General features: G+C 49.0%; 1 protein-coding gene across 2 annotated transcripts in view; it reads right to left on the bottom strand.

The window, feature by feature from the left end:
* The window catches only part of CNTFR (ciliary neurotrophic factor receptor), a 430,283-nt gene that overhangs the window by 185,174 nt on the left and 220,029 nt on the right, over nt 1-25,080 (bottom strand). For both annotated transcript variants that reach the window (XM_079995051.1, XM_079995052.1), the window contains one exon: nt 2-83. In XM_079995051.1, coding sequence (XP_079851177.1) covers nt 2-83 — 82 coding nt within the window. The remainder of the gene's footprint in view (nt 1; nt 84-25,080) is intronic.

The raw sequence follows: 25,080 nt of genomic DNA, 5'->3' as shown, positions 1-25,080 counted from the left end.
CCCTGCTGGCTGTGCCTCTGAGCATAAACGACCACCACCGCAGCTAGCACCACGTAACACGCTGCCGACACAGGGTAAGCCATCTGCAGGAGCAAACACACAATAGCCAGGGGTCAGTGGGGCCAAACGTTGAGAGGAAGGGAAGCAATAATCAATAATACACGGGCTCACAAATGGTTACAGCATCACAAGAACTGGGCAAAACAGCTTCAACCCTAGTTGTCTTTCTCGTTCTCACATGGCTGGCAAAGGCCAGCAGAGAGAGATCTGCCTGGCACCGCCCAGTGCCATGGTCAGGATTCGAACCCGTATCTCCCAGGTCTTAATTTGATACAGAGGTGCTGCAGCTGCAGCTGGCAGCAGACTGCATTCCCTTTGACTTGTCCCTCTCGGCAACCCACGTATCCCAACACGTTGTGTCATCTGAAAATGCACGCTCCGTCTTCGCAAGATTAGAGGGGCAGGGCATTGTGTGGTCAATACACAATACCCCAAAAGATGCCAAAAAGATGTCCTCTTGGACTGAGGGCTGAAAACCAAGAAGCCTCAAGGAGAGAAGAGGGGTGCTGAGCTAACTACTTACATAGACCAGACTTTCCCCACCTTGGTGCCTTTGGATCTTTGAACTACAACTCCCACAAGCCCCAAACAGCACAACACTATTCTCTGCTCCAGCAGAGATGTGTTGGCAGAGGCTGATGGGAGTTGTAGTGCAACAAAGGGAAAGCCCAACCCTCTGCGATGTGGAAATCCTGCCCCCAGCTGTCCCTGGGTGGGCTTGAACCACCAAACTTCTGGTAGTAGCCCATGAAACAGGCAGAGGCAAGGCAAGGAATGATCCGTTAGGCTGCTGAGAGTTGTGGTGCAAAACAAGAAGGCACCAGGTTGGGAAAAGCTGTTCTACAGGAAAGCCAGATAAAGGGCTCATCTCCGGAGGAAACTGCTCTTTACTGCTAAATTGGAACAAAGAGCAATTTGGGTTTTCTCCTGGTGAATGTTTGCCTCCAATTTAGCACTGAAGAACAGGTTTTCCCTGGGAAAGGAGAAAGCTGCTTGAACCCATGCTTTGGGGGCCTGAGGCCTGCAGATGTGTGGATAAGCTCTCAGAAGCTAACATGCATAATCGGGGAATAATATTAAAAACAGAAATGAGAGAGAAAACAGAACGGTTCAAAACTAGCAGAGGAACAGGGAAGAAGAGATTTCTCCACAAAGCTCCTAGGTTGACACCCCCCCCCCCAAAATCAATGTTTTTAGAAGAAATGGCTCTTCTTTTGCGTTGAGAGAAAATGTCACAGAAGGAGCGGAAATGGAACACCTCGTGTCTAAATGTTTCACTTCTTGTCAATTGGCGGCACATCAAATTGCTTCTACAGGCTTGTTTTAAAAGAGAATCTTTGAGGCGGTGTTCAGGATAAAGCGACTGCTGTCACAATCCGGAGGGTGGATGAGAGCGAGTCGCGTGGAAGGCGAGGCGGGTGGCAAGGGTGCGCACAACCGCCAGGCCAGCTCCACAATGGGCCTCTGCAGGAGAGGCAAAACTTATTGCTACCATCGCCTTTGGGTTCCTTCGGGCTGGTGGCAAAGTTTGTAGTACAACTCATGCAACACGTTGGCGACTAATATACAGACAATAACTACCAAAATGATTATGCATTCTTTATCAATCTTCTGAGAAAAATACAAAATCTTGTGCAAAGCCACAGAGACTTACGAACTACCCAACCTAAGATGAACTTATAATGTCTGATTTCAATGGATTTTTCAAGTGCTTAACTCAGTCTTTTGTTTTCTTTATCTTTTTAGGTAAGTTCACGAAGATACCAACAAAAAGTAAGTTTGGTGTTGTTCACAATACCAAGAGATGCTAGTGATGTTGTAAAGAGACCTCTGACCATTAGGTCCAGTCGTGGCCAACTCTGGGGTTGCGGCGCTCATTTCGCTTTATTGGCCGAGGGAGCCGGCGTACAGCTTCCAGGTCATGTGGCCAGCATGACTAAGCCGCTTCTGGCGAACCAGAGCAGCGCATGGAAACACCGTTTACCTTCCCGCTGGAGCGGTACCTATTTAGCTACTTGCACTTTGTGCTTTCGAACTGCTAGGTTGGCAGGAGCAGGGACCGAGCAACCGGAGCTCACACCGTCACGGGGATTTGAACCGTCGACCTTCTGATCGGCAAGTCCTAGGCTCTGTGGTTTAACCCACAGCACCACCTGCGTCCAGATGGATGTTAATGAAGTTGTAGAAGAGTGCCGGCATTTTGCCCTGGCAGTCCAAGTCCAAGTAATCAAGAGACCGCGGTTTGTCCCTGATGGGGCCCTTTTACTGGGGCTTGAAGATAGCACACTCCCAAGGTAGTTTTCCGGTGCCAATGTTTGGCAGAGCCAGGTTCCACTGCCCAGGGACCCCCTGGAGACCAGAGGGGCCCCCAGCCCATTCCTCCATTGCTCTCACAAGGCCTGGTGGGAGGGGAACACAGCAGGGAGGGTGGGCTAAGTTGGAAGCCCCAAGGCCACGGGGCAAGGAAGCTGGAAAGAGGGGAAAGATGGAAGAGGGGAAGAAACAAACACTTTGCCATGGATTGAGAGCTCCCATCACTGCCTTCTTCCCCCTATGAGTTCATTCACAAATCCATTTCTCCTGCAACTTCTAGGCACACGAATGAGAGGTTTTTCTTCTGTCCAGCTGCTTTCTCCAGGAAAACCCTGGTTTACCACTGAAACAGAACTAATGTCAACCCACAGAAAACCTGATTGGGGATTCTTCTGATTCACTGGGAATCGGTGGGCTTTCCTGCAGTGGGATGGGGAAAAACCCTCTCAGACGCCACGGGACAAATGAAAGTGTCCCTTTCTCTACTCTGATGCTTGGGGTTTGTTTTATGTTTAAAGAAATAAATATTATTTTATAAATAAAATAAACAAAAGAGAAAGAGCATAAAGTTATACTGTCACAGCAGGTTGAAAGCTGCAAGGGCATCATTCATCTTGCTGTTGGGAAACATTTCAAAAAATAGCAATTCTTTCACAAAACTTTCAGGCTGGTTTAGAGATACAGTGGATGCAAACGGGATCCATTCCGGAGCCCCATTCGCATCCTGAAGCGAACGCAACCTGCGTCTGCGCGTGCACAGGTTTCAATTCGCCACTTCCGCACATGCGTGTGAAGTCTTTTTGACCGTGTGCGCGTGCGCGAGCGGCGAAACCCGGAAGCAACGTGTTCTGTTACTTCTGGCTTGCCATGGAGCACAACCCGAAAACGCTTAACCTGAAGCAACTTCAACCCAATGTATGACTGTATTATTTTGCAATCAGTTCGCTTAAATCACAGTTGCTGTGGTCCAATTTTTCCACAATCCGTTCAAGAGATATGCTTCCTACCCCCCCTCCCCAATTTTTCAGCTACTATAATCTTAGCAGGTTGAACATTGGTGTGGTGTTTTTGTGGAGAGAGGGGTCAGGGTCAAGGGGAGAGTGAAAAGGAAGGGTTGAGCCATGCCTACCTCAGTCCCAAGGGAGAACTGGCCTGTGGAAGGCGTCCTGTGCAAATCCTCTCCCAACCTTTCCTCGAAGCACCACGGCTCACCTGCAAGCACACCTTCAGCAAGGGAAAGGGGGGGGCAGGTGTGTTTGTGTGTGTTTGATGGAGGAGAAGTGTCGGTGCCAGGGGCATTGGGGGAACATGAAACATCCCCCCCCCCAATCTCTGCATCATCTCATTTCCTTTTCCTCAGATCCAGGGATGAAAGGCTTTGGCAGGATGAAAAAGCCCATTGGTGTTCTCTCCTCGTCCCAGAGTCCCAACAAGTCTCCCTTTAATAGGACTCAAGCCGCAGGGCGCTTGCAGAGAGCTTGTCAGCCTCGAACCCCAGAGAAAAAGCAGGCCGCGCCGCCAAGCTCCTCAGAAAAAGTCTTACCTGCGGGGTCAGCCCTGCTCCCACTTGAAAGGGCACCTTTAATCTGATTTAAGCACCGCCTGTCAACGGAAGGAGCTGGGAAAGGCCTGGAGGATCCAGACAATTACAACAAGAAGGAGAAGCTTGCCAGATCCCTCTTCTCTCTCTTTCTCATTTATAAAAATTCACAAAGGATGGGGGGCGAGGACCACAAGAGTCAAGGAAGGTGGGTTGGCACCGCTGGGGAAGTCCCAGGCACCAAAATCCCACTCATCCATTTGGAAGAGCGAGTGTCGGCTGAAGGTCTACAGTGTATGGCTGTTGGGTTGTGACGATGGAGCACCTTCAGCAGACTGTGAACCAGCTGGAAAATACGCTTGGCTTGGCAAGCGGGTGCCACATCCACCAGCTGGAAGGAACAATGGCAGCCCTGGCAGTGGGGGGGGGGCAGAAGGAAAGGCTGGCACCAGGCTGGCGGGAGGCAGTCATGAACAGACAGCGAGGAACAAATAAGGCCAATTTCAGATGGGTGGACATTTTGGTTTGGTGCAACAAGGGGAGCAGCAGAGAGATCCAGCCAGCTGGGAAGGGTTCAGAGGAGGGCAACCAAGAGGATGAAGAAATGGAAACCAAGCATTGTGAGGAACGGTTGAGGGAGTTGGGGATGTTTAGCCTGGAGAAGAGGAGGCTGAGGGGAGATAGCTACCTTCAAATATCTCAAGGGCATCTCGAGGTGGGTTTCTCCTGTTCTAGGACCAATGGCTTTGCATTACAAGGAAGGAGATTCCGACTCAACATCAGGAAGAACTTTTGGGCAGTAAGAGCTGTTCAACAGTAAAACAATCTCCCTTGGAAAGTGGTGGACTCACCTTTGTTGGACGTTTTTAAGCGGCTCCAGGTTGGAAGGCAGGGATTGTGATTCCTGCATTAGACATAGCTGTCAACGTTTCCCTTTTTTAAAGGGAAATTCCCTTATTCCGAATAGGATTCCTTGCAAGAAAAGGGAAAAGTTGACAGCTATGGCATTAGATGACCCTGAAAATCCCTTCCAACTCTATAATTCTATGGTTCTATATTGTGTAAAAGTGTTCCTATCATACTACCAACCTTACTGTCTGCTTGCGAAACATGGAACACTTATAAACACCATCTCCAATGCCTCAAAAGATTCCATCAACGGTGTCTCCATTCCCACATCACTTGGGAAGACAGGTGAACTAATGCCAGTGTACTGGAAGAAGAAAAGACCACCAGTGTTGAAGCGATGATTCTTCAACATCAACGTTGTTGGACTGGTCATGTTGTGCGGATGCCTGATTATCGTCTTCCAAAGCAACTACTCTACTCCAAACTTAAAAATGGAAAGTGTAATGCTGGTGGTCAACAAAGAAGGTTTAAAGACTGTCTCAAGGAAAATCTTTAAAAGTGTAGTATAAACACCAACAATTGGGAAACACTGGCCTGTGAGCGCTCCAGTTGGAGAACAGCCTTTATCAAAGGTATCATGGGCTTTGAAGACACTTGAACTCAGGACGCAAGGGAGAAACGTGCTAAGAGGAAGGCACGCTTGGCAAATCCACACCTTGATCAACTCCCGCCCGGAAACCAATGTCCCCACTGTGGAAGGACGTGTGAATCCAGAATTGGCCTCCACAGTCACTTATGGACTCATTGTTAAAACCGTGTTTAGGGAAGACAATCTTACTCAGCTATGAGGGTTCACCAAAGAGAAAGAAAGAGAAAAAGCGTTCCATAGAGTCTTTACCTCTAAGCATGGACAGATTGTGGGTTGTCTTCTTCAGCAATTGCCAGAGACCATGTATTTTTGCCCCACACTGTAAGATTTAAACCACTCAATGTTTTCCACTTTTGCGCAACAGAAATCCTAGCTGCTGATAGCCAATTTCCAGGTTTTCAAAGATACCTTGCATTCCCAGGGAAATGCAAAAACATTCCTTGAGAAATGCAAGGCCTGCCATTTGCACAGCCTTTACTTGCACATGGCTCTTTCATGCAACCACAGATCTGACTGGCTCCTCGTTGTCGCTGTCCCAATCTATGCTATGTGATCCCTGGCTGGCTGGGATCACCCCTGTGACCGAGTCAGGATGGAGAGGGAAACATCAGCTTTAAGAGGAGGAAGGAGAGCAAAAGTCACCCGGGAAGAAAGCGGCAGAAATCAAGACTGAGAAAAGAGCGTCCATCTAGGAAATATTTCCACCCCGCTGACATCTCTCTGAAGTCAGAATCTGATGATATTTCAGCGCAGACACGACACGCTGGCACAGTGAAGGGAGAGAGAAATTGTACACACAGCAGGGCTAAAGTGGAAAGAGAACGGCAGCGGTCACGGCTGTAGCACACAAATACGGAGACCACAAAGGAAGAGGAAATCCAGACGATGGTCTGAGCAACAGGTTGCACTTAAGACGCACAGAGCTGGGAGGGAGAACAAGGCTCATCGAGCCGAACGCCCTGCAATGCAAAGAATTACAAACGTAACTAAGCCTATGTATGCAAAGCTGAAAGGAAGATACAAGGCTGGATCCAAACACCAGCCTCAAATTCTATGGTAAATACAATCATGCTAGAAAAATGCAACCTGCACCACTGACAGAAGCAATACGACTCATGCAACACGTTGGCGACTCATATACACACACAATAATTACCAAAATGATGATGCATTCTTTATCAATTTTCTGAGAAAAATACAAAACCTTATACAGTGGTACCTCGGGTTACATACTACGCTTCAGGTTACAGACTCCGCTAACCCAGAAATAGTACCTTGGGTTAAGAACTTTGCTTCTGGATGAGAACAGAAATCACATGACGGCGGTGTGGCAGCAGCAGGAGGCCCCATTAGCTAAAGTGGTGCTTCAGGTTAGGAACGGTTTCAGGTTAAGAACAGACCTCCGGAACGAATTAAGTACTTAACCCGAGGTACCACTGTACAAAGCCACAGAGACTTGAGAACTACCCAACCTAAGATGAACTTATAATGTCTGATTTCAATCGATTTTTCAAGTGCTTAACTCAGTCTTTTGTTTTCTTTATCTTTTTAGGTAAGCTCATGAAGATACCAACAAAAGGTAAGTTCGGTGTTGTTCACAATACCGAGAGATGCTAGTGAAGTTGTAGGTGGATGTTAATGAAGTTGTAGATGACAGGGTGTCGGCGTTTTGCACCTGTTTCGCCCTGGCAGTCCAAGTAATCAAGAGGCCGCTGTTTGCCCCCAATGGGACCCTTTTACTGGGGCCTGCAAGTAGCACACTCCCAAGGTAGTTTTCCGGGCTTCTTCAGTGGTCTAATCTCAAAGCCTTGATACGTAGATTGATATTCAATTTCATAGAGAATACTATTTCTTGGCTTAAGCTTAAGAGACTGATTCTATGGAGCATGCGCCATTAAATACAGTTTTGGTCCTGAGTACACACATATCAGATCACACTGTCAGTTAATTACACAGCTCCCTTTGAAATCAGTGGGACTTTGGGAGCCATGACAAACTTATCATGTTGGGATGCGTCAAACTAAGTAACACGCAGAGCAGACTTGCTGAAATTAATGGGCCAATGTTAACCGTGTTCTCAGATTCCAAAGGGTCTACTCTTGAGTAGGACGGACGCAGGCTACATTCCACTGATATCCTGGCTGGTGCTGAAAGGTGTTGTTATCCAAAAACATCTGGAGGGCCCTAGGTTGCAACACAATGATCCTTCAGAATTTGTACGTCTTTGAACTTTGTGATTCACTGCTCTGGGTTAAATAAGATGTACGCATGTATTTATATTTTTGCACTGATACAAAACACTGTTTTTTAAAACAAAAATCATAGAATCACAGTAATTTACACCTTCAGCACCCTCCTGCTGCACCCTTAGTGCCCCCCCCCGGGTAATTCCCCTCCCACAGGTAGGAACACTCACTCTGGGAACCCCTGATTTTGATGATCTACATGCTACTCTTTGCACAAGCCAGAGGCTGGTTGGCAACAAGGTAAATCCAGAAAATAACAGGGTCCTTTAAAAAACACATAATGAACGCACAGTCTGCTCTGTATTTTGCTTCTCATTTTTGCCACAAGCCAGAGATGCACCGGGGTCCCCAGTGTTCTGGATGAGTGTTGGCTATGTGGGGCTGCCTTGGGAAAGGCTTTGCAGAGGAACCCAGGAAGCTGCCTTAGATCAGTACTGCCCATGCAGACGGCCAGTGGACTCTGCAAAGTCTCTCAGGTGAGTGTCTTTCTCAGCCCTACACCTGGAGATGCCCAGGATTGTACTGGGGACCTGGGTTTATAAACTGATGCAAAGAGGAACAGGTGAAGTGTTGATGAGAGCTGGTTTCCTGGAGCACACAACTCCATTATAATTTTACCTTCTCCACCAGCTTCCAGTCTGTTTACAGACCTAATTTGAGATGCTGGTTTTATTACCTTCCAAATGAAGGTAATAAATGAAGCTGAATGTTCAGGAGAGATAAAAAAGAAGCCCCCTTTTCATGCAGTGCATAAACCACAGCGGTCCAACAGGAGACCAACCTAGACAGCTTAGACAAACTGGACTAGATGGGCCTTGGCCTGATCCAGAAGCCTCTTTCTATGTTCATAGAAAACTGCTTATGATTACAGCCCCCACTCCCCCCCCCAGCTCAGTTCAGTTCAGTACGCAGCTGGAATACACTCTCGAGATACACTGCAACTGTAAGTAGTTTAATAAGTGGAGATTAATATGGTTATTTAAAAATGGAGATGATTACTATCTGTCCAAAAATAGCAAGTCGTTCCTCTTCCTGGAGCAATAGAGGACGTGGATTGCTCCAATTCAGGAAGGAAGTTGCTCTTTCGCGCCTCGGGAGCCTGCCTGGGTTTTTCCAGGAAGTCTGGCTGTGCAGAAGAACCTCGGGAGGGGGTGTGTGCTTTGGGTTGGGGGGCAGTTGGCAGAGATCCCTGGACCACACAGCTGACCTTTGCTCTGCCAACCATGCAGAGAGAGAGTCTTGGCAGCCGCAGGGCCACAGGCTGCCCAGCTGGCAGAGAGCGCCACACCGATGTGCCGTTTCCCAGCTAAACAAAACGAGTAAATAACTGATTGTTTAAAATCCACCAAGTGACAACTGAAAAGGCGAAGTCTAAATGAAGGGTGGCAGCAGAGAAGGGAGCGCGATGGTGGTCTATAAAAACCAATGAGCGGTTTTTGCAATTTCATTTATTTCATGGAACAAGAGCTCACAGGAAGCAGGTTGGACAACTGATGTGTGCTGGGCCCGGGGGTAACCCAAGAACTGCAGTCCAGGTCCGGACCACAATCCGAAGGTTCTGCTGGGAGTCAGTCCGACAGGGCCAAGGCGGGACACGAGGCAGGAAACCAGGCAAGGACAGATACAGGATCTGGCATACAGCAATGTTGCTCCTGCAACCTGGGGTGGGGTCCAACAGCCTTTTATCTTTGTCGGAGTAACGGCTGGTCCTGATTCCCCAGCGACGCACCACCTTGTTTCTCCCGAAGGCTAGCACTCCTCCTGCAAGTACTCAGGTCTCTCCTTCTCTCAGACCTCAGTCTCTGCAGCTAGGGAGACGTCAGTGGGTGACTAGACCCAGGGGCCGCCTCAGCCTCCCCTGACCCAACGGGTAGTGGAGCAGCTGGAAGTGATGGCCCAGCTGGAAGCAAGGAGGGAATCCCCGCATCTGGAGCCAGGGCAGGCTCAGGCCCCTGACTCGGCCCAGCTGGGGTTTGCTGCAGGGGAACCTGTGCAGACTGGGACTCTTCAGGATCAGGCCCCAGACTTGGTTCAGGTGATGCCTGAGGCAGAGGATCTGGTGCAGACTGAGTCTCACCTGGTTCCGAGTCCGATTCCCAGGCCATCACATGATGGGAGAGGTGTGGAGATGAAGGATGGGACCTCTCCCCCCAAAGAATCAAGTGGGCTTGGGAACTCCCTGCCTGGGAAAGTTGCGGGGATAAAAAGGAAACAGGCAAATGTGGGACAAGATCAATCATAGAAGCATAGAATTTTGGAGGTGGAAGGGACCCTGGGGGTCATCTAGTCCAACCCCCTGCCAAGCAGGAATCTCAGCTAAAACATCCAAGGCAGGTGGGCATCCAGCCTCTGCTTAAAAACCTCTAACCAAGGAGAGTCCACCATCACCCAATGGAGTCCGTTCCACTATTGAACAGCTCTGCTGTCAGAATGTACTTCTTAATAAAGTGAGGAGGAATTAAAGAACCTTTTAATGAGAGTGAAAGAGGAGAGCGCAGAATATGGTCTGAAGCTCAACATCAAAAAAACGAAGATCATGGCCACTGGTCCCATCACCTCCTGGCTAATAGAAGGGGAAGAAATGGAGGCAGTGAGAGATTTTACTTTATTGGGCTCCATGATCACTGCAGATGGTGACAGCAGTCACAAAATTAAAAGATGCCTGCTTCTTGGGAGAAAAGCAATGACAAACCTAGACAGCATCTTAAAAAGCAGAGACATCACCTTGCCAACAAAGGTCCGTATAGTAAAAGCTCTGGTTTTCCCAGTAGTGATGTATGGAAGTGAGAGCTGGACCATAAAGAAGGCTGATCGCTGAAAAATGGATGCTTTTGAATTCTGGTGCTGGAGGAGACTCTTGAGAGTCCCATGGACTGCAAGAAGATCAAACCTCTCCATTCTTAAGGAAATCAGCCCTGAGTGCTCACTGGAAGGACAGATCCTGAAGCTGAGGCTCCAAGACTTTGGCCACCTCATGAGAAGAGAAGACTCCCTGGAAAAGACCCTGATGTTGGGAAAGATGGAGGGCACAAGGAAAAGGGGATGACAGAGGACGAGATGGTTGGACAGTGTTCTCGAAGCTACCAGAATGAGTCTGACCAAACTGCGGGAGGCAGTGGAAGACAGGAGTGCCTGGCGTGCTCTGGTCCAGGGGGTCACGAAGAGGCGGACATGACTAAACGACTAAACATCAACAAATGTTTAATCAGAATCTCTTTTCTTATCACTTGAATCCACCTGTTCGGGTCCTCCCTTCTGGAACAACAAAACAAGCTTGCTCCATCTTCCACGTGACAGCCCTCCGTGTATCTGAAGAATTGTTGGCCCTTTCAAAAACCTCTACTCAATGCTTGTTGAGGAACAACAAAAAGGATTGTGTTGAATCTCAGTCTTGCTTGGAAAATACTTCTTTTTTAAAAATCACCTGCTCCTTGAAGGCACAAGAGGTGATGTAAAAATACAATTCATTTTCTATATATACCAAGCAATAAAACTGTAGCTGGTGAGGGAATATTGCTGCCTTGGGTTCCCTTGGGAGACAGGATGGGATGAGAACCAAATGGATAAATCAATAATAATATCCCATGCAAACTGACATTTGGGTGAAATTTGGAAACTGAATCCAGGGTTTTTGGTATGCACAGCTTTCAAGAGTCAATCTCGAGGAACAGGTTTTTAAAAAGAAAAGGAAGGCAGCTTAAAGTATTAACCCTTGGATTCAAACTGTTAAAATGGGCAATTTAAAACAAAATGTAAGAATGTAAGTAGAGCCCGCTGGATCAGGCCCAGCTATTCCAGCATTCTGTTCTCACCATGGCCATCCAGAAGCCTCTTCTGGGAAACCCACAAGCAGGATTTCAGCCCCCTACCCTTCTGTGGTTTCCAGCCAATAAACGCTAAAAAGGACGTTCGAATTAGCTGGTGCCAATGTTTACTTGGAAGTCCCAAGACCATTTGCTTGAGAAACCCCTCCACGCATGTACAGAGTTCTTTTTAGTTCTGAACTCTTCCAGACAATGCTTGATTTACGTATAAGCTAAATAAGCTATAGCTCTCTTGCCCCCCCCAAAAAAAAACATTTAAAGAAAAACACACCTGGATGTACATTTCGAAAACATAAGATAAAAAACAAATGAAATAAAACCTACACAGAGCAACAGTGTTTTGTGTTGTGCAGGCTCCTATGATGTAAGTCATGGGCCCCGCCTGCTAGCCTGGTCCCTAAAATATCCCTGGTTTGCTCCTTTCTATATATAGGGTGCCGACATTCTGCATGGCCTTTGGCTTAGAATCAGTTTGATTCCCTCCCCCTCTTTCTTTTTCCTTTCTCCTCCTGTGAAGAGGCTGCATCCTAATGTTTAAATCTTGTATTTTAATCTTGTTTTTTAAATTATATTTTAATCAACTTGTTTTTATTGTTGGTTGTTAGCCGCCCTGAGCCCGCTCTTGGCTGGGGAGGGCGGGGTATAAATAATTTATTATTATTATTATTATTATTATTATTATTATTATTATTATTATTATTTACAAATGGCTTTAGATACCTATTAGGTCCATAAATTACCAGATAGCATACATTCAACACAACAAAACAGCGACAATTTGTTGTTGACAAAGGACAGCTGGGCATATAAAGGGACCCATTACCTTCAGTAAACCTAATCAAACCTAAATCCGGCCCTGCTTCCAGATGTTGTGAAGGTTCACCCATCCATCTACTTTTCCAGAGGTGAGCACAACTGGAACAGGATGGCCAGGGAGATGTTTTGAGAGGGGTTGGAGTAAGAGTATTTTCCCTTTCGTCAACTGCAGATGCTCTCTGGCCCAGGCTTCCTCCCTCTCCTCCCAGCGGTTACGGTAGTACCTTGCAGGCTCAGCCGCCAACATCCCCCATATGTGTCTTTTGCCCCCACCATCTGGACAGCATCACCACTCAGCTCATAAGGCTCCGTGCATTAAAGCCGGGAGAGAGACATAATTCAGCCAGAGCCTGCCTTGCGCTCTTGCCCTCGCCTGACCTCTGCCCCCAGCCACAGCGGCACACCTTGGCTCTATCATCATAAATGTGCTTCCCGGGGCTCCCTGTAGACCCACCACCAACATCCAAGGATGCAGTGCAGGCTTCCCCGAAAGACTTTGAACCTTTGGAGACACAATGGTGAGTGTGTGTGTTGCAACCAGGTGTTTGTGTGTGTGTGTGCGCGCACACACACACACACACAGAGGAAGGCAGTTCCCCTTCCGAGCCACAAGAGGTAGGGAAAACTCCTGCCTACACAGCCGGCAAGATCCCCAACCCCAAAGTCCTCCTCGGATGAAGGATTGCATTTGTGATGCTATCAGTGGCTGCTCAGAGATGCTGGAGGCCTTGGCCGGTTCTCCTAACCCATTAAGGGCAAGAGGAGGAAAAACTCACTAGGAAACTTACTGAGACTTTTACAGCTGTCACAAAATACCCATTCCACATTTATAATCACTCATTCTTTGTGTGTGGCAGTGCCTACACCTCGGAACTCCCTGCCTATTGACTGGCATTCACTGTACAGTGAACACACAGGTTGCAAACGTGATCTGTCTGGGATGCACATTCATAACCTGCAGTGTTCGCAACCCGCAACTCGCGGGATGAGATTCGGCACTTCTGCGCATGCACAAAGCGCAATTTAGCACTTATCCACATGCGCAACCACCGAAACCTGGAAGTAACCCATTCCGGTACTTCTGGGTTTCGGCGGGTGCGTAACTTGAAAAAACGTAACCTGAAGCGGCTGTAACCCGAGGTATGACTGTACTCTTTTTGGCACCTGCTAAAAAGGTTCCTGTTTGGATAAGGCAGCCCTGGTGTTTAGAAAGCTGTTGTGAGTTTTAATCTGTTTTTAGTCTATCATTCTTTCACCTTCTGGAAAGTTTTAAATTATTGTTGTTGATTTTTCTTACTGATAATGCTATTGTTTTATCTTTTTCATAAACTGCTTTGAGGGTCTTTTTTGGGGGGGGTTGCACTAAAGCACTGGATACGTTGTAACAAAGAAAGAAAGAAAGAAAGAAACTGTGGTCTTGTAGCTGCCAGGGTGGCACCAAAGACGCATCCTTTTTCTCCAAAGTACTCCTACCTATGCACCCACATGGGGAAAGGTCAGATCCTAGACTCTTCAACTGGAGGAGCAAAGAGCCAAGTCAGGCAACTGAGAAGCATCACATCTTGCCCAGTCTTTTATAGCCCAGGGGCAAGAAAGGCAAAGGATGGGAGGATTGGCAACTGGGGAAATGTGCCCAATGATGAACAGCTCTGAATCACCACATTCATAGAACCATGGCACTGTAGAGTTGGAAGGGACCCCTTGATGTCATCTAGTCCAACCCCTTGCAATGCAGGAATCACAGCTACAGGATCCCTGACAGGTGGCTGTACAAACTCTGCTAAGAAACCCCCAAGGATGGCAAATCAACCACCTTCTCCACCCACTTTCTCTATGTGGTGCATTATTTTATAAGCTTCCACCATGTTGTGTCTTCCCCACATTTCCCCTAAACTACAAAGTCCCAAACGCTGCAACATGACAGGCAGCGCAAGCCTGAGGCCTCCTCAAAGCGGAGCGTGATAGGAGATGCAGAGAGCACTGACGCACAGCTGGAAGGAAAGGGCTGCCTAATCCGTTCTGTTTTGTTTGGACATGGATACTGGCGTTTCAATAAATCGTGCAGGGCTTTCTTTTGCTGCGAACCGCAAACATGTTGGTCTGAAATAAGCATGCAATGAATTTTCGCTACAGCTTCCCGTTTCAGAATGGATACCGGGGAAACTGTGTGCAATTGTCAGCTTGCGCGCAAGGTAATTTACTCAACATCAAGCCACAGACAAGAGCTGAGCCGTCTGCCCTTCAGATGCCCGAGCCAACAAATCCCAACCAAAGCCATCAAGACAGTGCTGTGTTTAGGGCAAATGGAAAACAGAGATAAAGGAACTGGCCAGGAGCAGCTGGGCAGGGAGCAGGAGGCAAACAACCTTTTGCTCAGATTCAGAAAGGAAATGTCTTTTATCAAGGACACAGAACCATCTGCTTCTGTGGACTGTGACCTCAACCAGCCCACAGCCCATCACAGCTTTCAAAGAAGCCTTTTTCTGCAAGACTCAAGTTGGGTGGAGAGAGGAAAACATGCCTAAGGCGGACTGCTTCCAGTGGCATGGGAAGCTTCCCCAACCTGGTGCCCTCTGGCTCCTTTGCACCACCACTTCCATCAACCCCCGCCAGCATGGCTATTGCAATGGGGGGTGGGGGGCAGACGGGAGATACCATTCCAGACCACCAGGCGGGGGAAGGCCTCAGGGATGCTTCTGCATTGGAACACGCCATTTCCCTTGCAAAATAAAAATGTTATGGCAATCGTTTCAACCAGAGGTGAGCAACTGGCAAAACTCCAGCGCACTTACAATCATACCTCAGTTACAGATAGGTAGCCGTGTTGGTCTGCCATAGTCAAAACAAAATAAAAAAAATTCCTTCCAGTAGCACCTTAAAGACCAACTAAGTTAGTTCTTGGTATGAGCTTTCGTGTGCATGCACACACACGAAAGCTCATACCAAGAACTAACTTAGATGGTCTTTAAGGTGCTACTGGAAGGAAATTTTAGTCATACCTCAGGTTACAGACACTTCAGGTTACGTTTCTTTGGGTTACGGGCATGCCAAAACCCAGAAGTACCAGAACGGGTTACTTCCAGGTTTCGCGCATGCACAGAAGCGCTAAATTGTGCTTTGAGCAAGAGCGCCGAATCGCAACCCGCGTGTGCGCAGACGTGCCGCTGCAGGTTGCAAACGTTGCAGGTTGCGAATGTGCCTCCTGCACGGATCACGTTCGCAACCTGAGCATCCACTGTATTTATTTTTAATCAACATTTTCCCCCACCCCAAGCGAAGAAACTAAATTAGCTGGTGCCCTGTTCTGCTCTGGTGCCCATTCAGGTCTCAGTTAACTGCTTGCTCTGACTCAGGTGGAAAGCAAACACTCTGCCCAGCTCTCCCAGGTCCCACCACCTTGTGGAGAATCCCTCCATGCCGTGGGCTCATGCCTGGTGCTCTACCCCTGAGGTCTGGTGAGACACCATGGGAGATGTTTGGCTCCTATGGTTCAGGGGAACACAAGAACATCAGAAGAGTTCTGTTGGATCAGGCCAGGGGCCCTACTCAGTCCAGCCTCCTGTGGCAAACCAGATGCCTCTTCTGGGAAATCCGTGAGCAGGATTTGGCCCAGTGGCGGAGCTAGCTGCTCCGGCACCCGGAGCGGCGTGCACCCAGGGGTACTGAAAAGCACTTCCCTTTTACAGCATCCCCCCCCCCCAGCAAAAATGACAATTTATTCATGGAGAGAGCCCCTCTTTTGTCTTTACTCTCCATGGTTATCACTTGCCTTAGTGACAGACATCATCACGCAGCCAAGGCTGATGGCATTGTCATATCAAACCACTCATTGTCGGATCAGTAAATCAGATAAAATTAAACAGGCAAATCTGCGCAGTCCGCAGGAGGAAGGGAGATGCAGGGCAGGTGCCGGAAGGCAAGCTGCGTTGCGTGGCGAGTTCCCCCCCCCAGTGGAAATAAAGACACATGACACAATAATTAAGGTTAATGGGCTAAATGTGGCCACAACTTCATTGGTTACAGGTGATGGGCGGTATTGGCTTAGGCATTGGTCCTAACTGACTATATCCGACTTCAGCCCATCCGCTTGAAGTCCAGGAAGGGTTAACCACCAGTAGGGGGAGTCCTGCTGATTTATATCAACTAGGAACCCCCCCCCCCAGGTCAACGATAGGGGCCTGCCTTAAGCCCTCACCTCCCCAGGCTTCAGACAGGGCCACGCCCCCCAGAATCCTTTACCAGACTACCCTTCCATATGTGGGGCAGGTGATGGCGTTACCTCCCCTCTTCCATCTACAGAGCAACACCAATGCCTATCCGCCAATACCAAGAAAGTTGTGATGATTTGCTACCAGGTAGGCGAAAACCAAGTGGCTGGTACCAATTTGCCAAGTGGAAAAATTCCTACCAGGCCCCTCAATGGCGACCAACCAAGCTCCATAGCAAGGTCAAGGAACGAAAACTTTATAGGGCGGGAGGATTGGAAAAGCAAGGACAGCTGGCAGGCAGCAAAGAGGGAGATCCCCGGCCCGAGCCTGCCTTAAATAGGGCAGGCCACACCCCCAGGGCCAGCTGATTGGCTGGCCAGGGGGTGACGTGGCTGGGGATTCCCCCAATCGTGCAGCGGCAGCTTCCAGCCGCTGCGTTCATGTTGGGGCCGTGACGCCCGCAACACCACCTCCTCCATAGGGCGGAAGAGGTCTGCCTGCCAGGTCCAGGGACCGAGATGTGATCAAGTGTGTCCTGGATCTCTTCGGCTCTCTTTTTCGGGAGTTTTGTCTGCTTCTGGAGGTGTAGCGTGAGTGGGATTCGCGAGCCCTGCTGCCCTCACCCGCCCCATTCACCCCCCGCGTGGAAATTGCATGCTGATCCATGAATGCTCCCCTCCCCCATCACTTTCGCTCTTGCTCATGGGATGAGACAGGCCAGGAGCTCACAGCGAGATGCCCGCAGGCTCTGGCTGCTGTTGTCCAGCTGTTGTGCTGCAGCTCCCTGGGGTCGAGGTTGTTCTAAGGATGGCTGTTTTCCCAACACCAACACACACACATTCAAAAGAGAGAAGGAAGGAAGGAAGGAAGGAAGGAAGGAAGGAATGGGTGAGATACCCAGGGGTCATCTAGTCCAAACCCCTGCAATGCAGGGATCTCAACTAAAGGATCCATGACAGAGGGTCATCCAGCCTCTGCTTAAGAACCTTCAAGGAAGGAGGGTCCGCCACCTCCCAAGGGAGACCGTTCCCACTGTCAAACAGCTCTTACCACCAGATAATTCTTCCTGAGGTCTACTCGGAATCTCCTTCCTTGCCATTTGAATTCATTGGCTCAGTTCCGACCCTCTGATACCACTGAGCCTCTTGGGCTTGCAGTTCAGAAGGTTGGCGGTTCGAATCCCCGCGAAGAGGTGAGCTCCCGTTGCTCTGTCCCAGCTCCTGCCAACCTAGCAGTTCAAAAGCACACCAGCGCAAGTAGATAAATTGGTACCGTTGCGGCAGGAAGGCAAATCGGGTCCTCCCTTAAAGAGGGCACGTGTTTCGGTGAGACCTGTAAATCTAACCCTGTGTTGTGGGTGGGTACGTTTGGAGGTATAGGGTGCCCCGATCCTCTGGTGACTCACCTCTCCTGGCCTGGAGGCGAGCCCTCCTCCTGCGGGAACTTAGTTCCCTCCACCTCTCTGCCCTGAGCCTCTGCAGCTCAGGAGAGGCTGGAGGGTTACCGGACCCAGAGGCAACCTCGCCTTCCCCTGACAGGGCTGGGAGAGGAGCACCTGTAGGCAATGGGTCCTCCATCACCTCCATAGCCAGAGCGGATTCAGCTGGTGTTTGGTGTCTGCTCCTGAGGATCCGGCACAGGTGAGGACCCTTCAGGCTCAAGTCCCAGCCCTGGCCCAGCTGGTTCTGGAGGCGGGGACTCCTGTGCAGGCTGGGATTCCTCAGGTTCAGCCTCTGAATCAGATTCACAGGCCATCACACCGAGCCTTGTTTCAGTAGGTCCCGTTTATCTATTTAAAACCTGCGACAACCTAGAGGCATATCTCTCCCCACGATCATTGCAGTGTGGATACCCTCTAGCACCATCGGCAGGCCGAGCCAGGTAAACCTTGCCACCGTCGGACTTCACGCTCAAGGCGGAGGCACTTTGCAAGAGCTGCGCTCCTCTCCCGCTGAATTGGCTTAACACCAGAGACGCAAGCTGATTTGCATAAGCAAGCTATGTGCCCTTGTTGCTCAAACTGAATGCGCAGATGGCAGCGCTAGCGTGGCTGTTCCTGGGTGACCTTGGCAACCCCCACATAACAGCAACATATGCACAAAGGAGAGGCTTCCTTCCTACACAGGGGGAAAAGAGGCTACAAAGCCATTATGCACCTAAAGAGGAAGAAAAGATTTCTAAAGTTCACATAGGTTGAAGTCCAGACTGGAGGATCTGTGGTCAGAGTTCCTTATCTCATGTTTTTAATATAATAGGAAGAGCCTGCTGGATCAGGCCAATGGCCCATCTAGTCCATAATCCTGTTCCCACAGTGGCCAAGCAAATGCTAGTAGGAAACATGCAAGCAGGATTCGAACCCAAGAGCCCTCTGCCCTCCTGCAGTTCCCAGCAACTGGCCTTGAGAAGCACTGCAACTGCAGACATAGAGCATAGACATCTTGGCTAGTGGCCATCAATAGCCCTCTCCTCCTCCGTGAATTTATGCAGCCCTCTTTTGAAGCTGGTGGCCACCACTGCTTCCTGTGGCAGAGAGTTCCACAGTTCCCCCAAGCACTGCATCAAGAAATGGTTTCTTTTATCTGCGCTGAATCTTCCAACTATATAGTTCAAATAAGTGGGAAACACTCAATTCAGAAGCCTGCCGGGCTCTTTTGGGAAGACACGTGGGAAACAAATAAAATTCATCGTTCATCGTCAATGTGTCCCAGTGTGATACTGAATTTCATTTTTTAAAAAAATGATTTTCAGTTACATACATTTCAATAGTTTTTAAATCCTTTTAACATTTCGAAACTCAACTTCCTTCCCCCTCTTTCTGCAGTTCCTTAAATTTATTTTTTATATTTCCTGCATATTCCAAATCAATTTATTCACCTAAATATATACTCTGCAGGTTATTACAATAATCCTGTCAATGTTCTTGTCTGTTTACACTTGGTTTGTAAATATTCAATAAACCATTTCCATTCCTTTTATAAAAGTTTGTTATCTTGATTTCTTATTTTTCCAGTAAGTTTCACTATTTCTGCATATTCCATAAGTTTTTGTATCCATTCTTCTTTCGTCGGGACTTCTACTCTTCCTTCCATTTTTTGGGCAGATAACATTCTTGCCGCTGTAGTTGCATAATGAATAAATTTCTATACAGATACTGAAATTCAGTATCACACAGTATCCTTTTGGGAAATTATAGGGGAAGAACTCTATCCCCTATACAGCCCTATACAGCTTGGGAAGAGGTTGCTTAAGGGGTCAGACCCTTCCTTATATATCCTGTTGATCACTGCACTCTGCACCCCTGCAAAAATCCTCTTATCAGAAGGTCTGCCTCACATGATGCAGGAATTGAGGCTTTAGTGAGGCAGCACCTGCCCTCTGGAACTCCCTGCCACTAGATATCAGGCAGGCACAACTCTATTGCCTATTTAAGACCTTTCTTTTTTTAACAACCCTTTAAGTTGAATTAAATAATCACAATCCCTGTCTGGTATCTGCACAAAAGACTGTTTTCATTGTTAAATTGCTTTGGGATGTTTTATAGGAAGCCAAGCGGTGCTGTGGGTTAAAGCCTCAGCGCCTAGGGCTTGCCGATCGAAAGGTCGGCGGTTTGAATCCCTGCGGCGGGGTGCGCTCCCGCTGCTCGGTCCCAGCGCCTGCCAACCTAGCAGTTCGAAAGCACCTCCGGGTGCAAGTAGATAAATAGGGACCGCTTACCAGCGGGAAGGTAAACGGCGTTTCCGTGTGCGGCTCTGGCTCGCCAGAGCAGCGATGTCACGCTGGCCACGTGACCCAGAAGTGTCTCCGGACAGCGCTGGCCCCTGGCCTCTTAAGTGAGGTGGGCGCACAACCCCAGAGTCTGTCAAGACTGGCCCGTACGGGCAGGGGTACCTTTACCTTTACCTTTTTAAGCGTAAATAAATGAGATAAATAAACAAATGCACAAAAGCGGAACGCCAGGGGTTTCTTAGTGCAAGCTATGCTCACAGGCCAGGTAATAGCACACAGTAAGTGAGGAAGACGACAGAGCTTCCTGGAGGCCAAGGTGCCCAGTGGCAGAAGACCTTTCCTACGTTCTGACATAGTCTTCCAACCAAAAATTGTATATAAAAATTTGGGGGAAGTGTGCATAAGAATGTCTGTTATTAGTTAAAACAGCATACAAAAATGAATCAAACTGGGGAAAACTGATTGCAAAAGTGTATACCGTATTTTTCGCTCTATAAGACGCACTTTTCCCCTCCTAAAAAGTAAGGGGAAATGTGTGTGCGTCTTATGCAGCGAATGTAGGCAGGAGGCTCTGTCAGTGCTTCCTTTAAAGAGCGTGTGGCTCTTGGGGGCTTTTCCCAAGGAGGAAGAAGGGCTGCCCTTATCACTCCTCGGGGAAAAGCCCCCAAGAACCGCACGCACACTCCGCACGCTCTTTAAAGGAAGCACGGCTCTTGGGGGAGGCTCCCCTTGCCGGGAGAGGCTGCTCGCGGCTATAGAAGAAGCCAGGACAGTGAGCAGGATCCATCCCTCTGGCTGTCTTGGCTTCTGCCATAGCTGCGTGCAGCCTCTCCCGGCCTGAGAGGCTGCCCCTGGCTTTTGTGGGAGGTGGGGGAAGGGACGGAGCGCGTGGCTCTTGCAGGAGGAAAGCCAGTAGGCTTGCTTTCGCTGAAGCCAGGAGGGCAAGGGAGGTTGGTGCGCACTGATCCCGCTTGCTCTCCTGGCTTCAGGGGTAGCTCCGCAATGTCTCCTGAGCAAAGATGGAGGAGCGCTCCCTCTTAGCTCAGGATGGTTTGTGTTCCTTTCTTATTTCTTGTTTTCCTCCCTTAAAAACTAGTAAAAGGTAAAGGTAAAGGTACCCCTGCCCGTACGGGCCAGTCTTGACAGACTCTGGGGTTGTGCGCCCATCTCACTTAAGAGGCCAGGGGCCAGCGCTGTCCGGAGACACTTCCGGGTCACGTGGCCAGCGTGACATCGCTGCTCTGGCGAGCCAGAGCCGCACACGGAAACGCCGTTTACCTTCCCGCTGGTAAGCGGTCCCTATTTATCTACTTGCACCCGGAGGTGCTTTCGAACTGCTAGGTTGGCAGGCGCTGGGACCGAGCAGCGGGAGCGCACCCCGCCGCAGGGATTCGAACCGCCGACCTTTCGATCGGCAAGTCCTAGGCGCTGAGGCTTTAACCCACAGCGCCACCTGCGTCCCCCCCTAAAAACTAGGTGTGTCCAATTGTCCAGTGCGTCTAATAGAGTGAAAAATACGGTATTTTAAGTAAAATCCAATATTTTAAAGAAGTGTATTGGGAGAAATATGTAAAAAAGTTCATGCAGACTTTTTACAAAAATGCACAGGCGGAACCCTGACAGATACCTCAGTCAGCAGAGTATAAGACTCTTAATCTCAGGGTTGTGGATTCGAGTCCTACATTGGAAGATTCCTGCATTGGAGGGGGTTGGACTAGATGACCTCTGTGATACCTTCCAACTCCCCAAAGCTATGATTCTGTGAAGACTGGGAAAAGGAGAAACTGAAACAAAGCAAAGTTGACAAGATTCACCCATCCCTAATTAAATCTGAGTTTACTTTTGCTTCACAAATGGCAACCTTTGCTGATTTGCCAACCTGCTGCCTTTTTTTTGGCTGCTTCCTGGTCTCACCAACGTCCGTAGGAAGCAGAATTCTGTTTACTTCCAAGGCACCGGAGGGAATGTTGTTTGTGTGGATCAGCAGATGGGCTGGGAGGAGCAGGAGACAGATGTTTGGAGACAGACCCGAACTGCGCAGAAGCCTAACAAGGTTCATGGTAAGCAAAGTCTGACGTTCTCCACGCAGGCTGCTAGAGAAAGGGTTGAGTGTGGAAACAGATTCTTAATTGGGTTTCTGCTAAAAGGCAGAGACCAGCAACTGGTCAGCTGCAGCACTTGTTGGTGTGAGTGTCTGGAGGCAAGCGGAGGATGGATGGCGGCTAACAGATTGAGGTTGAATCCTGACAAGACAGAAGTACTGTTCTTGGGGGACAGGGGGCGGGCAGGTGTGGAGGACTCCCTGGTCCTGAATGGGGTAACTGTGCCCCTGAAGGACCAGGTGCGCAGCCTGGGAGTCATTTTGGACTCACAGCTGTCCATGGAGGCACAGGTCAATTCTGTGTCCAGGGCAGCTGTCTACCAGCTCCATCTGGTACGCAGGATGAGATCCCACCTGCCTGTGGACTGTCTGGCCAGAGTGGTGCATGCTCTGGTTATCTCCCGCTTGGACTACTGCAATGTGCTCTACCTGGGGCTACCTTTGAAGATGACCTGGAAACTACAACTAATCCAGAACGCGGCAGTTAGACTGGTGACTGGGAGCGGCCGCCGAGACCACATAACACTGGTCTTGAAAGACCTACATTGGCTCCCAGTACGTTTTCTAGCACATTTCAAAGTGTTGGTGCTGACCTTTAAAGCCCTAAATGGCCTCGGTCCAGTATATCTGAAGGAGCGTCTCCACCCCCATCGTTCTGCCCAGACACTGAGGTCCAGCTTTGAGGGCCTTCTGGCAGTTCCCTCACTGCGAGAAGCCAAGTTACAGGGAACCAGGCAGAGGGCCTTCTCGGTAGTGGCACCCGCCCTGTGGAACGCCCTCACACCAGATGTCAAAGAGATAAACAACTACCAAACTTTTAGAAGACATCTGAAGGCAGCCCTGTTTAGGGAAGCTTTAAATGTTTGATGTATTACTGTATTTTAATATTTGGTTAGAAGCCACCCAGAGTGGCTGGGGAAGCCCAGCCAGATGGGTGGAGTATAAATAATAATAAATAAATAAATTAATAATAATAATAATAATAATAATAATAATAATAATAGGAAGGAATGGGAGCCTAGGGTCATCTAGTCCAACCCCCGGCGATGCAGGAATCACAGCTAAAGCATCTCTGATTGATGGCCCTCCAAACTCTGCTTAAAAACGCTGGTGAAGTATGGGATTTGACATGCGCTGCAGCATTCGGCACCCTAAGACTCGCATTTGGCGCATTCCGCCAGCTCCTGCTTCCTTCCCCCTCCCATTCTCCTCTGCCTTCCTCCCTTCCGGATGAAAGGTTGCAAAGGGCCACATTCCTAACGGCGCTGAGCCGCTCTCCTCTGGGACGGCAGTGAGAGAAAAGGCAGCTTCAATTTCAAACCAAAACATGCCTGACTCCCTGGCCTCCCTTTCCTGAGAGAGAGAGAGAAAGAGAGAGAGAGAGAGAGATGGGGGCATGGGGGTGTGTGCTTTTTTGGTCGCTCTGGAGCAAGTTATAAACTTTTGAAGATTTCTCCCTTTGCCCCTGCCCCCCTCCCCGCTCGACTCCTTTCCTGCCTCACTTCAGAGTTTGACAGGGCCATTAGGAATCTATTCCCCCCGGGGTCGGCCCTTTCAGACCACATTAGTCAGACAATCCATTAAAAGCGGGCACAAGCTTTCGCTAATGCCCTTCTGCAAAATTAAAGGAGGGGGAAATATTCCATCAAAGTCGTCCGCATCACCTACGACAAGTTACTGTAACTGTGCTCTTCCGCCAGCCAAGGAATTGGGGAGGCGGGGGTTGAAAGACTGACAAGGAAGGAGAAGATTCAGCAGTGGAGTGATGGAAGGGAGGAAGGATCAGCCCCTTTGCAAGGAGAGAATGAATATGACGGATGTCAGGCACAGGGTGGTTCTTAGGGGAAAGACCCGAGCTGTGAGCTGGGCGTCAAGCTTCCAGTTTTGCTGTGCAAAAGCACGGACAAATTTCTGGGATTTCTGTCAGAAGTGGGAGGGCCTCATCCTGCAAAAAGCTGCACAGGGTGAGGCTTGCAAGGTCCTGTGAGCCCGGTCACCCTCAGCCACATTATATATGCCCCATCGCCAGTGCCAGATTTATGTATAAGCTAAACAAGCTATAGCTTAGGGCCCCACTCTCTTGGGGGCCCCCAAAAAAATAAAGGGGGGAAAACCCTGGATGTACATTTCCAAAATATCAGATAAAAAACAAATAAAATAAAACTGACATACAGCAACCGTGTTTTGTTTTGTGTAGGCTCCTATGATGTCAGTCACGGGCCCCGCCTGCTCCCTAAAATATCACTGGTTTGCTCCTTTCTATATATAGGGTGGCTACATTCTGCATGGACTGGTTGCACGGAAACATGTGCAAATGGCTTGAGATATCTATTTGGTCCATAAATGACCATATAGCATATATTCAACACAAAGAACAGCGACAATTTGTTGTTGACAAAGGACGGCTGGACATATAAAGGGACCCATTACCTTCAGGAGCTGAGGGCAGAGGTCAGGAAACTTTTTCAGCAGGGGGCCGGTCCACCGTTCCTCAGACCATGTGGTGGGCCAGACTATATTTTGAAGGGGGGGAAATGAACCAATTCCTCTGCCCCACAAATAACCCAGAGATGCATTTTAAATAAAAGCACACATTCTACTCATGTAAAAACACGCTGATTCCTGGACCGTCCACGGGCTGGATTTAGAAGCCGATTGGGCCGGATCTGGCCCCCGGGCCTTAGTTTGCCTACCCATGGGTCAGGGCCTCATCAAACCTAAATCTGGCACTGGGGTTGCCAGCACTTC

This window comes from Podarcis cretensis, assembly GCF_951804945.1.
Source record: "Podarcis cretensis genome assembly, chromosome: 11".
In the NCBI taxonomy this organism is placed as follows: Eukaryota; Metazoa; Chordata; class Lepidosauria; order Squamata; family Lacertidae; genus Podarcis; species Podarcis cretensis.
The sequence above is the reverse complement of the archived record's forward strand: the minus strand, read 5'-3'. Positions and strand labels throughout refer to the sequence as shown.